The 25,865-nt window shown below is 39.4% G+C and overlaps 1 protein-coding gene across 1 annotated transcript; it reads left to right on the top strand.

The window, feature by feature from the left end:
- Positions 1–1,526: 1,526 nt before the first annotated feature.
- Positions 1,527–25,557, top strand: vwf (von Willebrand factor). The gene is made up of 53 exons (XM_028003479.1): positions 1,527–1,653; positions 1,773–1,824; positions 1,937–2,080; positions 2,329–2,431; positions 2,514–2,722; positions 3,339–3,460; positions 4,140–4,359; positions 4,431–4,553; positions 4,635–4,746; positions 4,840–4,886; positions 4,976–5,112; positions 5,226–5,364; positions 6,377–6,477; positions 6,562–6,757; positions 6,835–7,050; positions 7,799–8,045; positions 8,140–8,234; positions 8,386–8,537; positions 8,613–8,716; positions 8,790–8,928; positions 9,038–9,172; positions 10,300–10,446; positions 10,544–10,684; positions 10,938–11,036; positions 11,110–11,266; positions 11,633–11,800; positions 11,893–12,028; positions 12,113–12,422; positions 13,374–14,523; positions 14,610–14,714; positions 15,396–15,539; positions 15,676–15,819; positions 15,895–16,059; positions 16,169–16,215; positions 16,299–16,476; positions 16,639–16,880; positions 17,165–17,354; positions 17,484–17,825; positions 17,915–18,153; positions 18,621–18,723; positions 18,805–18,876; positions 19,158–19,262; positions 19,363–19,568; positions 19,643–19,792; positions 19,865–19,981; positions 20,109–20,289; positions 22,493–22,533; positions 22,612–22,728; positions 22,940–23,038; positions 24,661–24,789; positions 24,883–24,922; positions 25,009–25,106; positions 25,255–25,557. The coding sequence occupies exons 1-53, from the start codon at positions 1,588–1,590 to the stop codon at positions 25,438–25,440; spliced, it is 8,607 nt and encodes a 2,868-aa protein (XP_027859280.1). The 5' UTR covers positions 1,527–1,587; the 3' UTR covers positions 25,441–25,557.
- Positions 25,558–25,865: the final 308 nt, after the last annotated feature.

The raw sequence follows: 25,865 nt of genomic DNA, 5'->3' as shown, positions 1-25,865 counted from the left end.
ATCACAGGAGACACAAATAGAGTTCAAAGACCTGGCAGGTTTTGACATTCCACAAAATCAGTTTCATTTCCTTAGAACTTTGTAACTTGTATTTGTTTGCACCAATATAATGTATAATGCGAGGTAGGAAACGGTTAAAAATCAGTTTTTAACAGGTGTACTTGTTCAGCCATGTTAGTCACATTTACAGTTTAAACTTTACAGCTATCAATCTGACTGTAGGGATTGGAAGGAATGCTACTGAGGTTAACATTAACATTAAATTAATTTAATGTTATAATTTTTTGGTTTATGAATATTACCATTTTGTGCATTTTATTCTTTCTTTCGCATTGCTTGGTTGGTTGACATCCGCCTCAGTGTCGACCAACCAATCGAGACAGGAAGGAAACAGGAAGTCTTGGGTTACTAAATGAAAATTCTTAAATACTCTGGCAAACTAAATACATGAAGTGTGTGATTTAAAAAATCACCAGTTGCATTTATTGTATGCAACTGTTGCACACAATAACTAGCATTGTAGGCAATGTTAGTTATGTATGGTGACTATAAAGATTTTTTTGTTGTTTTATAATCAGTCAAGATTTACTTATTCAAATCAAGCAAGTAAATCTCATTTACTTATTTACTTACTGAGCATTTACTTCCTATGTAAATGCTCAGACAGCAGGAGCATTTAGACTCACTTTAGTGACTCATAAGTGAGTCACTAAATTAAACCAAATGTAACAAAGTCAAGTTTTTTTTATAAGGTCCTTCAAAACAACAAAACCTCTGTAGGAAGGAAGCATCATTGGCAAAGGAAACATAACAAGTTAGCAGAGATAGATTAAAACGATGTTAATCAGACAGTTGATTGTGCAATTTTATTAGTATTAAACAAAATTCAAGTCTACGTTTATGCTCTAAAAATGTAATTAAATCATATATTCAACACAAAAATCATAAAGGGGGAACTTATAGATGAATTGTCATATAAAGCAGATGGTTTAGCAATCATGGATCAAACAATGGATTTATTTACATTTGAGACATTTTGGCAGAAATTAATATTCAGTTTCCCCTTCTTTATCTAAATTCCACACAATCACCAACCATTTGACCTGAGAGCTTTTATCAACACTTGTTCTCAGTGTGTGTGTGTGTGTGTGTGTGTGTGTGTGTGTGTGTGAGATTTTGGTACAATTCAATAAAGTGTCCATGCTTGGGACACCGCAGACACAGTGTTATTGCGTGAGATATCTCTGGTGAGAGTGTTTTCCACTATAGTTGTTTGGGTTGGCGCTGGTACAGATACGTTATGTGTGGACTAATCACTCAGCCCGGCGATCAGTAGGCATATCCTGGCATTGTCTTGCTGAGTTGTGTTTGATGGTGTCAGTCTGCAGGCACCACATTGCAGACAGAATGATATTCCTTCTTGACATAACCTGGTGAGGGGGGTGGCCTTCAGGGAAACCCTTCAAGAGCTGGGCGGGGGTACAGTCTGTGTTATAAAACAAATCTCCTGCAGTAGCTGCAAATCTTTATGTTCCCACCAAAGCAGTTCTTGACCATCACAATATCTCTTGATCATGTAACGTCTGAATGTGTTTTTTTTTTCCCCCTTGTTCTGAATTTTGTTTTCCCTTTCTGGCGTCTGGAGCAATGGAGGTAGGACTAGTTTGAGAATTGAGGAAGAGCTTGTTAACCAAACCTGCAAATTTGTTAATAATTAAGGAATGTCAATAATGTAATTAACTGTGATGGTTACTTTTATGTTTTTAATTCAGTTGCACATGAAGAGGCATCTGCAAGGAATTTTTGTTTTCCTGCAGCTTACAGGTGTATATCTATCAAGTTTTACATTTCTGTTCACTCTCACTTTCCATAAAATTGCCCGCATTTAATGTTGCACATTGCTATTTTCATACTCATTGGATATTGTTGTGTCCAGCTTGTGTGGCAAGCATAACTGGGAGATGCAGTCTTTTCGGACGACATCATATTTACACTTTTGATGGGGTTATATATGAGTTTCCAGGAGATTGCAGTTACCTTCTGGCTGGGGACTGCAACCATCACTCCTTCACTCTGCTGGGTGAGTAACATGAAGAAAATTAATTTAAGTTAACAATTAAGTTTAATGCCCTTCCACTAAAATCTAACATTCATTTTCTGTTGTTTAATTGATAGTGTTATATTAAACATTACTTGCTACAGAATGTATGGTAAAAAAATGTGTTTTTATTTAGAAACCCTCATTATTAGCTTTAAATTCCAATGTCATTCTTTTTATGCAGATGTAGCTGTATCACTCATGTAAACATATGCTTTGAATCGCTATAGGTGATTTTCAAAATGGCAAAAGAACAGGAATAACATTGTTTCTGGGGGATGTCTTCGAGTTGCACCTATCTGTAGATGGACAGCTTTCACAAGGAGGAAAAAGGTGAAAAAATAATAAAGATAAAACACACAAAAAAAATCATCAAATCATTGATAGTGACAGAAATTAATTTTCCTTTTCACAGACTGTCTCTTCCCTATGCATCTCATGCTGTGTTTGTGGGCTCAGAGCTTGGGTTTTATAAACTCTGGAGCGAAGAGTTTGGCTTCGCTGTCACCATTGATAATGCGGCCAACATCGCTGTGACTATGACTAAACTCCACTCCAATCGCACCTGTGGCCTCTGTGGCAACTTTAATGCAATCCCATCTGATGAATACACTGCTCAGGAGGGTAGGTGCATCGAGAGAAATACTTTGTAGGTGCATATCAGTAAATTAGAATAGTGATATAAATTTTGTCTGCGATGGACTGGCGACCTGTCCAGGGTGTACCCCGCCTCTTGCCCGAAACATTCGCTGGAGATAGGCACTAGCACCCCTCCTGACCCCAAGTTTGTAAGAAAATGGATGGATGGTATAAATTTTGTTTTATGCAATAGTTTGAAATTAGGAGAAGTGGAATTTGGGTTTTCATGAGCTGCAAACAAAATCAGCAAAATTAACAAAAATAAATACATGAAATATGTCAATATGTATAACAAATCTATTCATTATATGAGTCTCTTTTTTTAATGTACCAGTGGAATAAGCACATTTTTGTTAATATTCTATTTAATTGAAAGTCACCTGTATGTCAGGGAGTTTTGGAGCTGAACAAGAGAGAGTTCAATATTCCTGGAATTTAGGAAATGATTTGAATCACCAGAACTCAGCAACAGGAAGAGTAGCCATTGAGTACAGGAAAAGATAACAGGATTAAAGCAAGCAAAGACATTTGTGGTAGGATGAGATTAAGGAGAATCTGTCATCTCTTATGTGTGTCATTGTTCATGTTTGTGTGCTTTCAGGATTTCTGACAGAGGACAGTTATGATTTTGCAAACTCCTGGGCTGTGAAGGGAGCTGACCAGGCTTGTCGACGCGTCTCAGATCCCACTCAATCCTGTAACAGTACAAAGGGAACTGCAGCGGTAACAGACAATTAACACTAACATGAGCAGTTCTAAGAATATTAAAGTATATCTGATTTTAAATCTTGATGTTAAGAGGAAAGTGGAAAGACAACAGAAAGGTCTAACAATATCTGAACTTCTCCACATGATTATGTCTTTCCCTTTCTAAATTCCTTCCTCTATTGCAAAATTCAGAAAGTGTACATCACTTCAGAAGACATGATCTGACTTTTACTTGTCAGATCCCGACTGACAAATCATCGTCATTACTAACAAAGCATTATAAGCCATTTTGGAGAAAATGACTGATGGTGTTTTAAATGGAGTTTAAATGAATGACGATAATGGACTAAGTGTTCAGTACAATGTCATTATCTAACATCAGATTTGTGAAGTAGATCATTTCACTCAAGTCAATCATTTCATTAGAATAATTTCACTCAAAAATTAAATGTTGCGATATCCCAACAGTATGTAGCACATCTTATGTTTGTGTTTTTGGCTGTCACTCCAGTGCCTTACAGAGAATGTACAATTTCTGCCAAAGATAAAAAAGACAAGATTTTGTTAGTAACTGATGTAACAAATAAATTGGTAAATGAAAGCCTTAATTGCATGAAGCCTATAGCATAAGAGGTATGTGTAGTTTTTCCATTCAAACAGGAAGAGTTGATCATTTACATGTCTATTTGTGCAGGTATTGTCCAGCTGCAGCGTGCTGCAGACCTCTAGTGTGTTTCTCCACTGCTCCCACCTGGTCTCTCCCGATGCGTTCCTGTCCCTGTGTCAGGCAGAGGCCTGCTACTGTGACCAGAAAAATCCAGAAGACTGCTCCTGTCCTTTCTTACTGGAATACGCTCGCACATGCCATGCTCATGGGATACTCCTGCACGGCTGGGTGGAAGAGAGCCAGTGCTGTAAGTTTGTTAAATCTGAAAAAAAGCAATAAAAAAGTTTGTAAAGTAAAACATGCCATGTGTTTTTGCAGTTCCCAAGTGTCCAATTGGCATGCAGTACAGTGAATGCGCCAAACCCTGTTCTACAACCTGCCACAGTCTCAACATACAGGAGGTCTGCAAGGAGGAATGTGTGGATGGCTGTACATGCCCCAGTAAGCTCTCACTGACTAAATATAACTCTTCCCTTAGCTGTAGTGTTGCCAGCAGTAACATGGCATGTGCATATGTTTCAGCTGGAAAGGTTTTGGATGGGAATCGCTGTGTGGAGGTATCTCAATGTTCCTGCACACACATGGGGAGACATTTCCCCCCAGGATCTACCATTTCTCAGGACTGTAATACATGGTGAGAAGCAGTAGCCATGCACAGATTTGTATGTGCATAAAAAGTAAAGCATCCAAATGAGCTACGCCTCAAATATTTTATCTGTCACTCTAGTGTGTGCCGCCACGGGTCCTGGGAATGTACCAATGAAGGCTGCCCCGGTGAGACACGTGTCCAGCACCACATTCAGGCATGTTGTTAACATTCTGTGGAGCCAATTTCAGGTGTTGAATCTTCTTTTTTTGTGTAGGTGAGTGTTTAGTTGTTGGGCAGTCTCACTTCAAGTCTTTTGACAACAAATTTTTCACCTTTACTGGTCACTGTCAGTATCTCCTGGCAAAGGATTGCACAAATAACGGGTTTTCTGTCATCATTGAGAATGTGCAGGTAATTCTTGATTTTACGCTTTCTATTTGATATTTTTAGCTGTAATGCAACGTTCGCCTGACAAAAACAGGTTTGAATAGTTTGAAGCATTTTTTGGTTGCTTTATGTCCCAGTGTGCAGATGATCAGGATGCTGTGTGCACACGTTCAGTGACACTCAGTCTGCCCTCTCTGGAGAACATGACAGTGAAGCTGAAGCATGGAGGAGTTGTGTCTGTCAACAGTATGGACATCCAGACCCCAATGAATTATGGTGTGTATTTTTGGTATATGGGTGAAAAACTGCATTTTACAATCAATCAAATTATACTGTATTGTTGTGTGGTGAAACATTTGCCCAATTACAAATTTCTTTTGATTATTCTTTTCTGTCAAACTTAAATGTTTCAGATCATCATAATCATCATCATCATCAAAAATAACTAAAATCAAACAAAGATTCTCTGAGTAAATACAAAATGCTGTTTAAATCAGTGTTTTTTTGTTTAATAAAGGAAAGGCTCCAAACCTAACCTGCTCCTACGTGAGAAAGTAATTACTTAGAGTGACCCAGTAGCCCACTTGGCCACTCTATGTGCTTTTGTTGGTGCCATTTTACATCTAATGTCTTTCTTACAATTGAATCAGAAATGTTGACTTTAACTAAGGTCTTTGTGGATGAGTCATTAATGTATTTCTGGAATAATTTTGATCGGCCAGCCCCCAGAAGGCCCACAAACATTTCCTTTCTATACAATGGTTCTCACTGTGGTTCACTTGAGTCCCAGAGCCTCTGGGATGGCTTTGTAACTTTTTCTAGTGTGTTAGATGGTGGCTTTATTTCTCATCTGTTTTTTTGGGGGGTTTTTATCAAGACATTATATGTGTGGTTTCTTGAGATATTTTAGCCTACCTCATTTTGTCAGACAGGTGCCACTACTTAAGCTTGATTTTACAGGTCAGATCATAATCAGACAACCTATTTTTTATTGACTTTTTGTCATATATCACTCATGCTCAGTGTAAAAGCAAATTGCACTCTTTTTCAGCATATATGTTTCCCCATGTATTTTTTGCTTTTTATTCTGATTTGTCACACATTTGCATTTTTATGTAATTATTAGAAGGTATATGTATTCTGTGTTATAGCCAATCAACATGCTTCAGATACATGGGAATTTTTTTCCATTCTGGGACAAGCTTTGGGAGTAACATTAGTTCAAAACTGTAGGCCTACATTTATTTTGAATTCACATTTACACTTGGTTATGTATGCAATCTTACAGGCCATCTGCATATTGCCAGATCGGCTCAGTCTTCTGTTCGAGTGAGGTTTGGTGATGACCTTCGATTGGACTGGGATGGTCGGGGTCGTGCTCTTCTGAAGGTTGGATTATAGATGTTTTCAGTGATAATGCTGTAGTAAAGTTTCAAACAGCCAACAGTACTGAATCCTGTAAACCTTTCCCAGCTGGGGCCACGATGGACAGGGCAGACATGTGGTCTGTGTGGGAACTACAATGGAAACCATGGTGATGACTTCTTGTCTGGTTCTGGGCTGATTGAAGCAAGTCCCCAGGCTTTTGGGCAGGCCTGGAGGATCAATGGCGATTGTGAATCCACTCACAAGCATGACACTGATCCATGTGCAACAAATCCCAAAAGAGGTATCATCTGCGCATCCATTGAATCCCGTTGTATTAAAAATAACAAATATCAACATATGTTCATCTGGCCCTTCCAGTGCGTTATGCAGAAGAGGCGTGTGCAGTGATCATGTCAGATGTGTTCAGCTCGTGCCATTTTCTGGTGAATCCTGCTCCATTCCAGCGGTTTTGTCGGTATGACGTGTGCGCTTGTGGAGACGGCGAGCAGTGCCTCTGCTCGGTTCTGTCTGCTTATGCAGCCGCCTGCTCTGCAAAAGGAGTGCTGCTCAACTGGAGATCCCATTCACTCTGTGGTAACTTTCATTTTGAACTCACTTTCCAATTATTCAAAGTTGTCTCTAAGACAAACATTTGATTTAATGCTTGATTTGGATCCTTTTGAAACTGAAAGAACAATGTTTTTGACACTGTCAAATAGCTCTGTTGTTTAATTCTCAGACGTCACACAACCACAAAATACATTTTGATGTCTCTGTGTTTGAAGCTGACTTGTCTTTTTGCAGATGCAAAATCCTTTTTCTTAAAACAAATATTATTTGCAGTCAAATAGTCTAACTTATAAGTCCTAATAGGTTCTTCAACCACATTTTCATGGAGTCTAACAGCTGAATGTACATCTGAAATACATTATTTATTCACAAAATTCATCTCTTTTGTCACCAAGAACTGTGTTTGTTTATGTTGACAGGAAGTTGGTCAAAGGAAGCTACCACAAGCTTAAACCGTCTTACAGTCTATGATCAAAAGACGTCCAACTGAGTAACTCAGCTATTACAAATTCTATGGAGTTTGGCTGATTTTAAAAATTATTTAAAAATTTTCATCCATCAGCACATGTGCATCCATCCATGCGAGATTAGGACATTGTAACACAGTAATAGTCAGCGTATACAGTGAATTTTTGAACAACTTTTACATAAAAATCAACACGCTTTTAATGGTACTTTCACTGTTTAAATTCCTGTGTTAAAATGGAGATAGGAAAAAATGTAAACTAACCAAGAATTTATAATAAATTTCCCTTTGATCTGATGTTCTCAGAGATGGAGTGTCATGGAGGTCAGGTGTATGAGGCCTGTGGAAGTACATGTGAGCGAACATGTCGCTCTCTCTCGGGTGTTGAGCCTGGCTGTGAGGGAGAGAGAGTGTGTGAGGAGGGCTGTTTCTGTCCAGCTGGGAAATACCTGAGCCCTTCTGGTGAGTGTGTGACTGCGGACATGTGCCCCTGCCTACACGATGGACAGCTGTATCAGCCCAGTGACGTCTATGCCGATCACAACAGCATTTGGTATGTGACTCCATCTGCAGTTGCAGAAAATGGTCTGAGAAGATGCATGATTCTATTGCATTATCATAATTGGTGTTTATATTTGACCCTGCAGCTACTGTGAGAATGGGGCCATGCGGTGCAGCTCCACAGAGATGACATCATTTCTTTCTGACCTATTCTATGATGATGACACAGTGCCATCAAGAGGTACTATCTTATATTCCTTCTGTTTTTGCTAGTTATAGTCATGCACTTCTTTATTAGTCAACATGTTTTTGGGAGTCACTCTTTTATTTTTTCTCATGATACAACAAAAATTGAGAATTATTTGGTGTAGATAATGAACTTTTGTTTGCAGAGCGACGGTCAGCCCAGTGCCCTCCTCCCCTTGTTCATTCAGAGTGTAGTTCAGGTGAAAGGGGGCTGGAGTGTGCCAGAACCTGCCAGAATTTGGACCTACCATGTGTGAGTCTTGCCTGCATCCCCGGCTGCCTTTGTCCACCCGGCACAGTAAGTGGTGTGTTTGCTTTTTGTTCGTTAAACACTTAAAAAGAGCAAAGAGATTGACTGATGGATTGATTTCAGGTACGCCATCGCAGAGACTGCATCCAACCAGAGCAGTGTCCCTGTTACCATAACAACAGGCCGTACTCTGCAGGACGGAGTATCACCGTTGACTGCAACACCTGGTAAAATGGCAATTGGCAAATAACAAGGAAACCTTAAGCAGTTTGCCTGACATGTTTCTCCTATATTTTCCAGTGTGTGTGAGAACAGGAAGTGGCGCTGCACACAGAAGCTGTGTGATGGTGTGTGCCGCACCGTGGGGGAGGGGCATTACATCACATTTGATGGCCTTAAGTACTCCTTTCCTGGCCTATGCCAATATGTCCTGGTTCAGGTATAAAGCAAACAGATCTGCAGAGTCCCACTCCAGATTGCTGTGTAAGCTGGTTCTTAGTAAATTTGTATTGATTAGTATGTTTTCTCCACCTATCCTATGTGAAAAGGATATGTGTCACGCAGAGGAAGGCTCCTTCAGAGTGCTGGTGGAGAATGAGGCATGTGGAATTGTCGGGCATCGTTGTGCAAAAGCTGTCACTATCTTCTACCATGGCGGCTTGATTGTAATGCAGGATGGAGAGGTAATACACAAGCAGTCCAAACTGTTAATTCTACTTATATATAGAATTATTTAGGGTGGTATTAACATTGACCTGGAAAAAAGCCAAATTGTGTCTTTTCTTTCCCTCTCTCTGTATGCTGCCTGTCTTGGCCAAGTCTCTCTTGTAAAAGCAATCTTTTGAACTCAATGGGAGAAACCTGGCTAAATAAAGGTTATTATTATAATTACATATAATCATTTTTTTCATTTATAACTTCCTTAAATTTTGAAGCAAACAAGTTTATTTTTGTCAAGAATCTCATGCATTGTTTTGCAGAAGTATTTAGAACTCGCACAACTTTTCACAATTAGTCACATTATATATAAATTTAAAGTGATTGACCAATATAAAGTAGAGCTTGGTTTTCGTTTTACAAATAAAAATCAGAAAAATGTTGCATTCATTTGCATAAAGGGCCAATGTGTCTCTTGACCATTGGCAAGACTATAGAACTTATCTGCATGCTCAGGAAGTAATACACCCACTTGACTCAGGTGTGTTGGAACAGGAATACATCTAAAAGTTGAGGAACACTGAACTAGAGTTTGACACTTCTAACTAAACCACCTCACAGTGTCTCTGGGTGTCTGTTTGGAGTCACTTAGAAAACCAAACCACAGTATGATACTGCCACCATGTTTCACAGGTAGATGGTGCATTCAAGGTGATGTGCAATGCTACGTTTTGGCCACATATTCCATTTTGCATATAAGATTAAAGCTAGGTTGTGGCTCGTACCATATATACCGTTTTATTTTCACTACACAGTTTAGTGTCACTTTAAGTTGTTCTACTACAAAGCATTCCCAGTGAAATACAAGTGATTGTGTGTTTTTAATGATAGAAAAATGAGTATTTTTTTGTTCTACAGGTATGAGCACTTTGGCAAGGCATTGCACATGCAAAAAACACAAACCTTATAATGTGCAAAACCCACTACATTCATATCTACCTCATTATATAAAACTTTTTGGTTACTTTTCAATATATTTACTCATAACATTAAATACATTCCTATTACTTCAATTTTCTTCAGCCCCTTTGCAAATATCCCAACCAAGGTACTTCAGACATGACCTCTGTATGTCCTATATGCATCCATCCAGGTGACGATGAAGACGCCTGTGCTGCAAAGTTCCCAACTGGAGATTATCAGATCTGGTCAATTTTATACCGTCATGTTGGGGAAACATATCTCCCTTAGCTGGGACAGAGGAACTCGCCTCCTTGTTCACATCTCAGCTTCCTACAGGGTACTACTGCGTTAGTCTAACTCCAGTTTGAACTGATTTACTCACATCTGTTTAATTAATACAATTTTCTTTGTCATGATTACTTTGTCATGTGAAGGGCCGGGTCTGTGGTCTGTGTGGGAATTTTGATGGAAATGTCAACAATGATTTGATGAGCAGTAACAACCAGATGGAGGTGGATGCCTCACACTTTGGCAATTCCTGGAAAGTCATTCCCAGCTGTGCTGATGTAACTGAGGTAATTTTGAGGGGTTTTACACTATTTCTGCACATGTACAGTCTGTATGTTAATAACTCAATGGTTTACAATCCATCTAAATTAACCTAAAGGAGTATGCTTTCTGGTTGAAAGAAAATTAACATACTAAACTTCCCAAGATACTTGCTGTTACATTGCAAAACTTCAAGTATTCCCTTCTACCAGTCAATGAATACAATTAATAAGCAAAGTAATACATGCTGCTGATGTATGTCTCCTTTTGGATATTCAGATGCCAGCTCCTTGCAGTGATAACATTGTAAAGTTGATTACAGTGGAGCAATCGTGTCGTGTGATTACTGGTCCGCTCTTCAAAGAATGCAACAGCCAGGTATGTAAAAGTAATAGCTCCAAAGTTGCTCATCAACACTTCCTTCCTCTAATGTTCATTCTGTTGTCTCCAGGTGGATGCAGAGGCTTATGTAGAGATGTGTGTTGAGGCAGCATGCTCATGCTCGTCTGTGGGGGATTGTGCATGTTTCTGTGACGCCATTGCTGCTTACGCTCAGGCTTGTTCAGAGAAGGGAGTGTCTGTCATGTGGAGATCCAATGAACTTTGCCGTGAGTGATCACATCAAACTGATAATACATGTCCTCATTTTTTATTTTTTAAAAATAGAGGTTTATTATAGAAGCTGACAAGAGATTGGATAAGCTGAATATAATCTTTTTGACATGATTTTTATTTTTTTTATTTCTACTACTTTTTATTTGTGTCATCTTTGTCAATCTAATTCCATTTGTATTATTGCTTTTTAGGCATTTTTATTTATTTTTTTGTTGCTGATTTCAATCAATCTGCAAAACATAGATATCGAAGTTTGTTTTGACTATCTTTAGACTAGAACATCAAATTTAGAATCTTATCTTTTTGACTAAGTCACTAAAATGAAGTTGTTTAACTAAAGTTGTTTCACTAAATCCTAGCTATGAGCTGTGAAGAGCTGAACCCTAAGCTCGCAGGTGCAAGGGAGGAGTTGTGCCAGTGGAGGTATAACACCTGCGGACTTGCCTGTCCAATTACCTGCCAGCATCCTGATCCCCTCCACTGTTCACTGATGTGTGTGGAAGGCTGCCATGCTTACTGCCCACCAGGTGCCAAGACACAAAATACAACTATTTTACAATCAAACATACAACGATATTGATAGTGTGATTTAGTGTCAGTCTAAACTTAATCTGTTTAGGTCAAATTCTTGATGAGGTGGCAATGCGATGCGTAGATCCCTCTCAGTGTCAGGTTTGTATCCACGAGGGTCAGAGGATATCCCATGGGAACAAGGTCATCCTGAATCATGACGACCCAACACACTGCAAAATATGGTAATGTACAGAATAACAAATAGTTTTATAAAATGGAACCAAAGTGTGGTTAATTTAAAGTCAATCTAATTTTTCCTATAAAAGCCACTGTGAGAACAACACTCTCAGCTGTGAAGACTGCACCTCCCTCAACATGTTGTCCACTCCCACACCAACACCGAGTTACGGCACTTTTACCACGATGCCTTTCACCACCTTGATGCCTGAGGGCATGTGTGACCGTGCAATGGATCTGGCTTTCTTACTGGATGGATCAGAAGCACTGACTGAAGATGAATTTCAGGCCACCAAGGAATTCATAGTCGGAGTGGTTGAACGTTTCCGTATGGGCTCAGCTCACACTAGAGCCACAGTGCTGCTTTACCACTCTGGAGTTAAAACATATGACCTGCAGGTACAGTAGCAAATATTGACCATGTATTGACCACCTTACACAAATGAATCACTGATGGCTTTAGGAATAATAAAAAGGCAGTGTTATATTACATCAAATTATAACTCAAACATTTTTTATGTTTTTATGCTAGTGTTATTAGCAAATTTGTAAGATAGAAGTTGCTGATGGAATGAAAGGAAGCAGAATAATTTGAAAAGTGCAAAACAGTAAAAATACTGATAGAGCAAAAATCTTGAAGTACAAAAAGACACTGACTTGCAGAAGCTGAAACTAAAGTTAAAGACTTCTGAAGTAACTGAAGTCAAAGCAGACCAATCAATGTGTTGTTAAGAATCAGTATAACAGAATAAAACAAAAGCAAAATAGCTACATTTTTACACCTACTGGCATAACTAACTATTATCACATTAACATGTTAAAAACCCAAAATCGGAAAGCCAACAAATGAAGGTAGTGTTAAAATCAATTTAAATTGCTAATATGCTAAAAGTTATGTTTCCAACTAATATGGATGAATCTTCTCAAATTAAAATATTAAAGAAAGGTTTTATTTAGTTCAGTAGTTCAATTCAAAACATAAAGCTCATAGATTTTACTCATAAGTGTCTATTTCTATCCATTTTGATGGTTTTGGCTTGATGGTTATGGAAGCCTGTGCTGTCCCTGCACAGTCAAGCGATGTACCAACGGTTATAACCAAAGAAGCTGGCTGTTCACAGAAGGCTGTATAAAACCATCTGAAAAGTTTTTTTTTTAGAAGAAAAACATGTGATAGACAAAGCAGCACAAGCAACAAGTATAACCACAATCTCTCAAAATGCATTAGAGGAACCACATCCTCAAGAGATGCCCCAACTTTATATGAAGACACTTTTCAATAGAATGACATATAAAACATTCAGACTTGGTTGCCTCATGCTTGTTTCTTATGCTTTTTGAAACCTATAGGTTCAGAAGTGGCTGTTTAAGAAGACTGTGCGTGAGCTTCATTACACAGGGGGAGATGCAGCGTTCTTGGACGAAGCTGTCAAGTATCTTGCCATTAACATCTATGACAAGAACAAGCGTGACAATGCTGGCCGTGTAGCAATTATCCTGACCGCTAGTGGTAACCCTCGTCCCGTCCGTGCCATCGTGAAGATGCTCCGTAAGAAAGCCATCACCACCTTGACAGTGGCGCTTGGTCCTGGTGTCAACATGGGTCAGATTAATGACATCACCAAGGCCAACCCAGACAACAGGGCCTATGTCCTAAGCAGCACAGGTGAACTGTCTGATCGTCTATTGGAGTTAACAGATTACCTTTGCACCTTGGGGATGGAGCCAGAGATGCCAAAACCTACACCAAGTAAAGCCCGTCGGGCCTCTCCCACCACTTCCCCTGTGTCTTATGTGAAAACAACACCTGCACAACATGTACCCAGCACTCTAGCATCTACTGCACCCTCTGGCCTGTCTCCTGCAGCCACAATACCACCATACCACCCTCCAGCCACAGATGTGACATTCATCATAGAAGGTTCTGATACTGTTGGTGAGGCCAACTTCAATAAGTCTCTAATATTTCTGGAGGAAGTCATCTCTCAGTTGACAGAAAAGGAAGAGTTTATCAGCATCACAGTGATCCAGTATTCTATAACAGTCACTGTGGAAATCAGCCGCTGGGAGCTGAGGCAGCAGAGAGAGCACCTGCTGCAACGACTGCGGCAGATTCGTTGGAGAGGAGGAAGCAAGACAAACACCGGAGCAGCTGTCACCATGACTCTTCAGGAAATGGCTACAATTCATCCTCCTCATGTTCCTGCCCCACCTCAACTCGTCTTTCTTGTAACTGAAAATCCCCCCACTGATACAGTGACACGCCCACCAACTACTAGCACTCAAACACGTGTGTATCCCATCGGTGTTGGACCAAAGGTGCATGAAACAGATTTGGTGCAATTCAGCCACCCTCAGCGTCCGATGATGGTTGAGGACTACAGCCGTTTGACGTCTCTAGTCCATCGTGTGGTCAACATCACACAGACCACAGTCAGGCCCCTCTCTCCTACGTTGCCACCCCTCATCATCCCAACTCACTCCACTCTGCCACTCACAGGTAGTATCATAAACTGGCTAATTTTCAAGTATCTTTCCAGTAGAGGTCTATCAGCCACATTAATATAACAATGTATCATCACACAGTGCCATGCAAGAAGCCTCTTGATGTTATGTTCCTGTTAAAGGCCGGAGAGCAGTTTGAGGACATGAAGACCTTTGTCAAGACTTTTATTAGTAATTCTGATATAGGTGGGTGTGACGCATTCCTTCAGTACATGCAGAGATAACTGTTATCATAACAGTCTGTTATCAAAGTTTGTCCTCTTTAGAAACATTTTAAAACATCTGATTACTTAAAATGCACAGGTTAAATAATCTCTAGAAACAAAAAATAAATAAACTTTACTGTATATCTGTAATTTTGAATAACTAGGTTTTATTGAACAAATTGTGAAAGGAAATTATTTTCAAAACTATTTTCAGTAGTTGAAAATTTATGAAGGGCTATGTATTTCCAGGATGCCAAACATTAATAGATGTACAATTACTCAACCTAACATTCCTACCATGTCTTTTTAGAACCTCAATCAAATTTAAAGATCTAGCATGTGATATGATTTTCTTTCAAATTATACATACCCAGTTCTTAAATTATAATTGACATAGTCTGGGTAAATAATATTACACTTTACAAGAAAAACATCTACAATTGCAATAAACACACATGGAATACTAGGCTGTTATTTTGTTCCTTTTATTTATTGTTTTCAAATTTGTGAGTCTAAATCCTTGTTTTGAGTTATTTTCCTCAATTTATTTGTCATGATTGAATGTAGTCCAACTATTGTAGTACTTCGGAACAAACTGTAATGAGTTTAAACAAAAAAAGGGTAATTATGTAAATGTCTCACTGTTTTTTTCCATGCGCAGGGCCAGGTGGCACTCAGGTGAGCTTAATTCAGTATGGAGACATAAACACAGCTGAGTTCATGTGGAACAGTCATCAAAGCAAGTCAGACCTTCTGAAGCGGGTGGAAGGCATCCCAACCAGGACTGCTGGAGCTCCAGCATTAGGTAATTAACATTAATCTCTGTGCTGTCATGAGGACATTGGTTTCCTCATGGAACCATTGTTTGACATCTGAGGGTTTTGGAGGTAACTGGAAACAGGTCAAGCTGGATGTACACTAACTGTTCCTTCCATTTGCAGGGTCAGCTGTAAAATTCGCTGTGCAGGCATCCATCTCATCTGTCAGCGGTGGGAGAGTAGGTGTCCCGAAGGTAGTCGTGATGGTGATGACAGAAAAATCAACTGATGATATTAAAGAGGCAGCTAATGAGGCATTTGCAGCAGGTAACCTGGCTACTATTAAAACAGTTAAAATCTTCCTGACATGACAGAGTCTCACTGCTTGTAGTTACTTTCCAGGTGTGTCAGTGTTCCCCATTGGAGTTGGGCCAAACTATGACAGCAATGACCTTAGTGTTCTCGGTCACCACGGCAACCAAGATAATACTCTGCATCTAAACAACATGGACCAGTTAAGAATATTTTTAACTCTGGACAAAAGCTACACGGAGAGAATCTGCAGAGGTGCCCACTAAGCATGAACAGTTTTCTCTTTTTTGTAGAAAATAAGTCTGCATTTTAGATTATAGTAATAACTAAAGGCAGTAATAAAAATGTGCTTGGTTATTTTTAGCTGGTCCACCAGGACTGTGTGTTGATGATAACGGAAATGAGAGGAAGGTTTGTAATATGGCTGGATCGTTTTCAAAGCCAATTTACAATTACTTGTAATCGTTTTGTAATCAGTCGTCTGTTTGTTGCAGCCTGGTGAATCGTGGCTGCTTGACGATGGCTGCCATTCTGTCTTGTGCCACCCCAGTGGAGCGGTGACGGTTCAGAATCACAAAATCAGTTGTGACAGACTGGAGCCGCCAGCATGCAGAAACAACATGCCCCCTGTCAGAGTAGAGGAGGCCTGTGGCTGCCGCTGGGAATGTCCTTGTATGTGTAATAAAGAACTTGCACTTTGATATTTTGCCTCTCTGTATAACAAGCACATCATTTCCCACCTGCTAACTGTTAATAAAAAGGGCAAGCATCCCAGGCCAAATTGGACCATATATTTGACTCCTCCTTCCCCTTTTCCCTTGTGTGTGTATATAGGCATATGTATGGGCAGCTCCACAAACCATGTAGTGAGGTTCGATGGCCTGGCTCTCAGGTTGGAAGGAGAGGGATTGTGCTCCTATACACTTCTAACGGTCAGTAAAGGCAACAGCGAAGGCTCAGAGGTCAAACTTCACACCGGACCTTGTCAAGACTCAGCAAAATACAGCCAGATCTGCATGAAATCCATGGAGGTGACCCATGGACCATACACACTGCTGCTGAAGGATGACATTACGGTAATCTGTACAGTATGTGTTTGAAATAGTTAGAACAACTCTTTTTCTCAATTTTTTTCAAGTTAAAACAGAAACTATTTTATTTGGGTTTACGTGTTGCATAGACAAAGGAATGTATAATTATGTAGAAAATGGAAAATGATGCATGGCTTTCAAAACTATGCATTAATAACAGAATCAATCTGTGTTATTGATTCTGACTTCAAGAAAATAATCAGTTTTTGTAGTTTATCAAAATGTTTGCACTTCCTGCAAAAGCTCTTATTTGCTCTCTCCACAAACAGGCCATGATTGGTCGAGAAGAGCTTGCCTTGCCTTGGCGACATTCTGGTCTGGAGGTGGTGCGCTACGGAGGAGTGATGCTGCAGCTGAAATCAGATCAAGGCTACGTTTTGACTTTTACCCCTCAAAGCAATGAATTTACCATCACCTTGCTCAGTTCGGAAACCAGTGGGCACACTGCTGGACTCTGCGGTAACAGAACCGGCGAGCCATTTGCTCACAGCTTTATGCAAACTATCGGAAGCGAAAAGTGTGTCTTCCTGTCCCTTTTGGTTTTGGCCGTGTTACTTTTGAGCTGTGTTGTCTATACCTTTCTCACAGGTGCATGTGGGGAGGCGAAGGTTAATGTCCTGTCTTTCCGTAATGGCAGCACAACCACCGACCAGCCGGCCTTCATCTCGGACTGGACTTTGGCCGGAGATGGTGGTGTGTGTTTGCCCAAACGGAAGGCGGTGTGCGTGTCTGGAGTGGCGATGGGATGTCAAGCCTTACGTTCTGAGGTGTTTGAAAAATGCCACGCCTATATTGCTGTCCAGGTTTTCCTCATCAAGTGTGAAGAGCAGGCGTGTGATGAGTCAGATGTGTGTGAGATAATATCAGCCTATGCACGCCTCTGTAAACAAAGTGGTGTGTGTGTGGATTGGAGGAGCCCTCATCTTTGCCGTAAGTCACTGTGCATAACCCTTAGTTTACTACAAACATCTTAACTCTTGGAGGTGGATCCTAACTCCTTCTTCTGTTCTGTTGTGCAGCACTGCATTGTCCAAACGCTATGGAGTATGATGCATGTTGGACAGGATGTGTGGAGGACTGTGGCAGTATACAGGCATTGCCAGGTGACTGGTCGACTACCCAGCACAACGAGTCATCATGTATGGCGACACCTACAGAGGGCTGCTTCTGCACTGGAGGAACGGTTTTGCATCACGGAAAATGCGTCTCTCCGGAATCCTGCAGACAGTGTGTGGATCATCAAGGACACACATATGCGGTGAGACATGAAGGACTGAAAGCCCAAGAAGAATCAGAGATCGTTAAGATATTATGGTAAAACTGGACAAAATGTTTAGTAATCATTGGAATCCCTGTTTTAATGTGTGCAATATTGTAGTTGTAAAGGAAAGCTCAAACTAAGATAGGGAAAAGCATAATTGCCCAGTTGGATGAAAATAGATGCCTTTCTTGTCCAAAACTTGAAGGAATGTGCTGGTGGATTGAAAAGACGCCATTGAAAAGTTCTGAAGATGACAATCAACAAACATTTGTTTGATTGCAATTGATATAGTAACCACAATATTCACCCATAATACTGTAGTTGCATCTTTTCATAATATTTGTGCACCAGTGGAATATAAGGTAGTGTTACAGAAAAGCTCACATCCCAAATGTGTGATCCTACTGCCCTCTGCTGTTTATTTCTAAATGGAAAGGAAACATGTTTTCCCTCTGTTTAAACAGCATATGCAGAGTTGGGTGCCAGATGACAACCCATGTTTGATTTGCATGTGTTTGGACCAGCAACATATCAACTGCACTGCCAGACCATGCAATGATGTCAAAGGTTCTTATTTACTTTTACTCCCACTTGCTTCATCAGCTAAACTTTTGTCAGCCTTTTAAATTAGCATGGGTGTGTGTTTAGCTCCAGTGTGCGGACCTTGTGAGATCCTGCAGGAGAAGAAAGAATCCAAGTGCTGCCCTGAGTACGAGTGCGGTATGTATGGATATTCATGTATATAAAAATATGTTAATGTTTTTATTTCAACATGGGATCTTACAGTAGCTTTTCAAAGTAAGAGAAGTAGTGCAGATACACTTTTGAAAACAGTAATGGAATCCCAAAAATATAAAACTTTTCTGTGAAGTGTATGAATAGTTAAGACCTTTCTAGAATTACTAATATTTAATGATGAATTAATTATGAAATATCCCATAAATAATATGGTTTATACTAATATATTAACTGCTGACCTCAGTCTCACCTTGTGACCTCAGTGTGTGATCTGGTGAACTGTGATCTGCCTGATGTCCCTCGCTGTGAGGACGGTCAAACAGTGGTTCTGAAAAACCCCGGCGAATGCCAGCCTATTCATGAGTGCGGTAGGCTGATGGTCTCTTTTACAATGCATGCAAGCATTAAACAGATGACGCTCTAGGTGTGATTTTTTTGTTATGCCACATTTCTCTTTCTCTGATCTAGTGTGCAAAAAGGAAGAGTGTTCCCAACAAGACCCCCCTGACTGTCCAGCCCACCGCCAGCTGTCCACAAAAAAGACAAAGTGCTGTGACTCCTTTGAATGTACATGTAACTGCCAGAACTCCACCCACTCCTGCCCCACTGGGTTTGTCACATCGTCCTTTACCAATGACTGCGCTTGCACAGAAATCCTCTGCCAACCTGACAAGGTGAGTTCTGTGAATGTGGCACTCCTGGACACACTGGAGAATTCATTTACTGTGTGGCCAATGTGTGTCTCCAGGTGTGTGTAGTCGGTGGAGTGGTTCATCCAGTGGGCAGTGAGTGGGAGGAAGGATGCGAGAAGTGTCGATGCACAGAGCTGCAGGACAGAGACACATCGCTCCATGTCGCCCAGTGCAGCCCACCTGTCTGCAATCGGAACTGTCCTGTGGTCAGGCAGCACTAAATGTGAAAAATATGCACAGTTATTGAATGTTTTCTAAAAATGTTTAACAAATTTCAGGGATCTACATACACTGAGAGAAAAGGGAGTTGCTGTGGAGACTGTACACCAGCCAGCTGCATAGAGACTGAGGGAGCAATGCGAGGGGACACAGTCATTGGAGGAAAGCTCAGAAGGGTATGTAGGTTGCTTAAATACTTTATAAAACTGTGCTTTTTTGTCTTTCTACCTAAAAGAATCAGTGGTGTTCCCCAAAATAACGCAGAATATTTTGATTGGTTTGCTTCACTTTCTCTGAATGTAGGTGGGTGAGAAGTGGCTGTCTGCACATGATAAATGTGTCGAAAATGAGTGTAGGAAAGTGAAAGACGAGGTATTTATCTCTACAACAAATGTCAGCTGTGGCAGTATGGAAACTACAAGCTGTCCGCTGGGAAGTGAGCTTCGCTGTGACACTCAGGACTGCTGCCCCCGCTGCCACTGTGGTAAACACACCCATACACACGCACACATACACGCCAACATTGGCAGAAAACATAAGTTAGAACTTTGATCATCTATGAAATTGTACATGAATGACTTGTGTAGCTGATGTAAACAGGGTTTGAGGCTAAAAAGGTCTTAAAATTGAATGACATTTAAAAACTAGAAAATTTCTTAAGACATTTAAACTGGGCCTGCCAAAGTATGCCCGTCGGTTGGAACCCAGCGTTCTGATGCTAAACATCAGCATCAATGCTAAAGTAAGACACAATGTACTCAATAACATGTGGAGAGTCACAAGCATGTTGAGTAACATGGACTTACTCCATTCAGTATGTTAAAATTAGTGTGTAAGCTAAGAATAGCCAAAATGCTAATGTTAGCCTAAATGGTGCCAGTGGCATGTGAGGTATAACTAACTAGCATATTGTCTTACATTGACTTCATCCATTCAGTGTGCTAAACGTGGCTAATAAATAAATAAAATAGCTAAAAAGCTTATTTTAGGGAGAAAGCTAAAGCTAATGTGCGCAGTGAGTGAACTGTTAATGTTTGTGCTAATGTTAATGCACTGCCTTCTGATTTTTACTTTTACATGTCTTACCACCAAATTCATTATTGTTTATAAAACATAAGCTCTTTTGAAATGCTGCTTATCTGCTTAGACACAAGAAATGTATAGTTTGTAAATTTAGAAAAAGTAAAAATCAGATGTTTACTTCGTGGCACTTGGTTACCAGGAAACGTGCTAATCTCTTAGCAACAGATTAACAACAAATATTGTTATTGTTCACAAACCATAAGATTTCATCTACTCTTTTGAAATACTACATATCTTATAACAAGAATTGTGCTGTTAGTGAATTTTTCAGAAAAGTGATTTTTTGTTTTTGTCATAGTTGGTTAATGTATTATAAAACAGACATTCAACACTAAACTAAATATTTGGTTTATACTTCGTGGAAGTTCGTTACCAGAATAAAATGCTTGTTTCTTAACACCAAATTAAGAAACAAGTAATATTATTGTTTATAAAACATAAGCTCTTTTGAAATGCTGGTTATCTGCTTAGACACAAGAAATTTTGTAACAGTTTGTAAATTTTGCAAAAGTACAATTCAGATGTTTACGTCATAGGACGTGGTTACCACAAAACGTACTCAACTCTTGGCAACAGATTAACAACAAATATGTTATTGTTCAAAAACCATAAGATTTATTCTGCTCTTTTGAAATACTACTTATCTTATAATAAGAATTGGAACTCTACTTTGAAATATTATTTTTAAATTCAGCCACATTGAAGGGTGTTAGATCTTTAGTGGCCTGTTAAAAGTAATTTCACAGAAACTTAGCAGGATTTGAATTCAGACTTTAACAACAACACAACTTTTTTTTTTTTATCCAGAGGTATACTTGCTGGTGTGATCATTGTCTCTTAGTTTTGCTTGAGCTTAAAGTCCCAACTGATAGCCCGACATTCTCTTTAAGATTTTCTAATAGAAAGCAGAATTCATGCCTCCATAATATATGGCAAGTGTCTAAGTCATGAAACAATAAGATCATCACACTACTAGCACTCGTTTGATTAATGGTGTAATGCTCTTTTTCTGAATTACTATCAGTTTTAAACCAGATGTAATGGAACAGCGTACATACAGCCTATGTTTGTCAGTAAAGAAAAATCTTTTTATTTATATGATTGTGAAACGGCATTGTAGCATGTTTTATTTAATAAGGTTTAACTGGAAAGCAGGGATTTTAGTATATTAATACTGGGTTTGAAAATTAAGGTTATGCTCATTAAATTTATGTACCTTCGGTGTAAAAGAACACTAAATTGCACATCAAATTAGCTGTTTTTCGTCATCTTGCTTAAGATATATATTTGGTTGTAATTTTCAAGTCACTAAGTTAATTTAAGTTATTTTTAATTCATGTATGTTAAAAACGTAAATGGTCTTAAATATCTTCTTAAAATATTTAACTTACTGAAACTTGCCTGGTTAAATTGCAGTTGCACACGGTGTCCTGCAGATGTCTCCATTACATTGCTGCATTCTTAAAGCCAGTTATCCTGATTTGACCTCTTAAATAGCTTTTACAGATCAAGCTAGGTAACTTAGACTCCTTATAAATTGACAGAGTTGACATAACATTCAGAGAACTGAAAAAAAATATGCTTTTCTGCTCTTCTCTCACCAGCACGAATGGATGCTTGTGTTCTCAATCACACTGTGATAGGGGTAAGTCATCCACAGCAATAAAATGTGGACAGCGCTTTCTGTACTCTGGTTTTAAATACTGTATGTATATTTATGAAGGCAGGCGAAAGAGTGATGGTGGATATGTGCACACACTGTGAGTGCACAGTGGAGAACGGAGCAGTGAAGAAATACAAACTGTCATGCAAGCAAGCCAGCTGTCCATCCTGCCCCAGGGTAACTCCTTATGTCATCATTTTCCATTTTGACCATCACTGTTTCCCGTCCTCTACATAACTTATTAATAAACTCAAATGTCCATCGCTTTCATAAGAGGTGCTCTTAGGTTCTGACTACATTTCCTCTCTGCTCATCATTAAACAGAGGCTGCCCTTAACGTTCTTTTATGTCATTAAAATAACAGCTAACAATTTATTTTTTTTGCAAGGGATACGCAATGCAGAAGGAGGGAGACAGTTGCTGTGGGCGCTGTGTTGCCACTGCCTGCTTCATACAGAAGCCAGATGGAAAACCTACCAGTCTGCAAGTGGGTATTATATGGAGAAGATGGCGTCGATACATGTACTACATAGTATATAATAAACAAAAGAATGTTTAGATAAAGTTTTGTTTGTTAAAACCTTTTTCTTTAACACATTTTGAATTTGGATGTTTTTCCCCACCACTTTGTCACTAGCACCTGGAAAAACAAGTCAAAGAGGAGAATGAAAGAGAGATAATTCACAGTAAAACTGACAGTCCCCATAGGTTAAATGCACCTACTTAATCTCTCCAGCTCAATTTGCTATAATGAGTTGTTTACTCAAAACATTGCTTTATGTGTTTTCCAAAGTTATAGTTGAAAACTGCTCTCCTGACTATTTTATGCTTGTCAGCATGGATTTAACTCATGTCTGAAAGTTGAATTCACTCATATTTTTAAGGCAGCTTTTGGACTTTTGTTTATAAGTTAAAGGGCTTAAAATTTATTACAGTGCTGTAGTCGTGTGTCCATTATGATTTCCTAAATTTTTATACCCAGAGCTCGATATCTCAGCTTCACAATTTGTTGTGCACATTTCCTCTGCCCTGCAGAATTGTGCTCTTTATTTAATTTATGTTTACTGACTTCTAAAGTTCAGCTCCTTGTCATTAACTACTGTCTGTGTCAGTTGTACAACTTCTATTAAAATCACATTGCAACTAAAAGTAGTTCATCAACCTACTACAGCCTTCTTAATGTTAATGTTCTACAGCCTTCTTATCTGTTAAGTTTTACATTTACAATAGAAATTATTTTATTGTCGGTAAAAAAACAAACAAACAGGAAAAACAGTTAAGCTTTGTCTTTGCTCCATCATAAGTCAGATGTGGAGACGTCCTGGTCTTCTTCCTGTGATAATGCACTAGAATGGGACAGAAAACAGACTGTCTCATTCCAGTGCATCACAGGGGTTAAAGTTTAAAACAGCAGCAAAAACAGCCAAACTTCCAAATCTGAATCTACGTGTGAAAATGGGGATGACTTGCTTCTTCAGGACAGAGACTACTTGCATTATTGGTGAAGTCATGAAAAAATTCTGAAAGAGAATGTCCTGTCCTGTAACAGGCTTGTGTTAAGGCTCAGGACATCGCAATGATCCAAAGCACATCAGCAAGCAAACAACATAAAGATTTTGGAGTGACCCAGACTCAAGTCCGCTGTTCAAGCGAAAAAACCCCCCCAAAACAACCACTTCAGTTTGGGTAAAATAAGACAATACTGCATAGAAGAGTTGGCCAAAATTCCTCTAGCATGAGTGACAAATAACTTATTACATACATAATTAGGGTTTAAACAACTTTTACCCTCAATGTAAAAAAAATCGTCCTATAGCGACTGCTATTTTCTGTTTGATTTACAGTCTGATAATAAAATTTGTTTAGATGATCTGAAATATTTAATTCTGACAAAAAAAAAGCTAAAAACAAAGGAATATGTAGGGGGGCAAATATTTGTTTCATGCCACCATGGCTTCTCCTGCAAGCCACCTTTCTTCCCATTCTTCACATAACTTTAAAGAAATAAAACATCCTTAAGGGTGTAGGTAACAAGCACATGAACTGTTTATAGGAAAGGACATGAATCAAAACGCCTGATCTTATATGCATCTGTGATAAACTTATCAGGTCAATTCAACCCATGAGGATGGCTGTTACTTGTATGCTTGTGGTGTGAACAGCAGAGGAGATCTTGTCCTGGAGACCAAACAGACCACCTGCCCTCCTTTTAACCGCCAAGCCTGCCTAGATCAAGGGGTACAGCTCCCTGACCTTTTATTAAGCAATTACTTTTCCTTTCTCAACACTAAGTTATATTCAGATGTTTTACATGTGTGTTGTCTTTGACAGGGCAAAGTCAGCCAAATTGGTAAAACCTGCTGTGAGACTTGTAAGTGATTCTTTTTCAAGATTGGATTATTATGAGAAAATTTAAATGATCAGATTTAAAAAAACAAAACAAATGCATGCACACAGGTAATGAGCCAGAGTGCCGCAGGACAGCGGGAACACTCAACTATGTCAAAGTGGATGACTGCCAATCAGAGCAACAGATTGAGCTGCACTACTGTGAGGTGAGACAGCGTAGACAGATTTAACATTCTGCCCTTGGTTTGGCCTTTAAAGTTAAATTTTTTTTTCTTTTGCCCTTCCACCTGTTCAGTCTGGTCTGTGGTGCTTATGCATGAGTCAATCCTGTTTATCTGTCTGTCTGTCTTTCAGGGCAAATGTCGCAGCAAATCTATGTACTCCCTGCAGAGTGCTGCCGTAGAGCAGGAGTGTGTGTGTTGTGCAGCCGTGAAGACAGAGCCTCTCAGCGTGCCCGTCTTGTGCGCCAATGGCACACGCAGCCACCACACTGTCCAGTCTGTAACTACATGCGACTGTGTGTCCAAACATTGCAACTAGAGAGACAATAACAGTTTGCTAAATGTAGATGCTTTGTGTGTAACCAAGCAAAATGTACCCATCGAGAAACACAAATACTATACCAATAAAACAAACCTCACAGTTTCTGCAAGTTTAGCATTCTTTTTAAAAATATGTTTGTAAAAGTTGATGCTGGGAGTTTTTTTAAGCTTCCATCGTTAGAGGTGCCTGATATTTCAACCAACATCCATCCATTGACTTTACCCGCTTGTCCTTGCAGGATTGCGGGGGTAATAGTGCCATTCTCCAGGGGTCATTGGACAATAGACTTTGTACACTCTGGATTGGTTGCTATTCCATCACAAGGGAACAGAGAGACACAGAGGAAAAACAACATTCATGCACAAATTTAAATCTAAGAAAAATTCAGAGTAATCACACAGCTATGTTTTTGTATCTTTGGG

This window comes from Xiphophorus couchianus, chromosome 2 (genome assembly GCF_001444195.1).
Source record: "Xiphophorus couchianus chromosome 2, X_couchianus-1.0, whole genome shotgun sequence".
Taxonomy (NCBI): Eukaryota; Metazoa; Chordata; class Actinopteri; order Cyprinodontiformes; family Poeciliidae; genus Xiphophorus; species Xiphophorus couchianus.
Note: the sequence above shows the minus strand (reverse complement) of the source record. Positions and strands in the feature narration are given on the sequence as shown.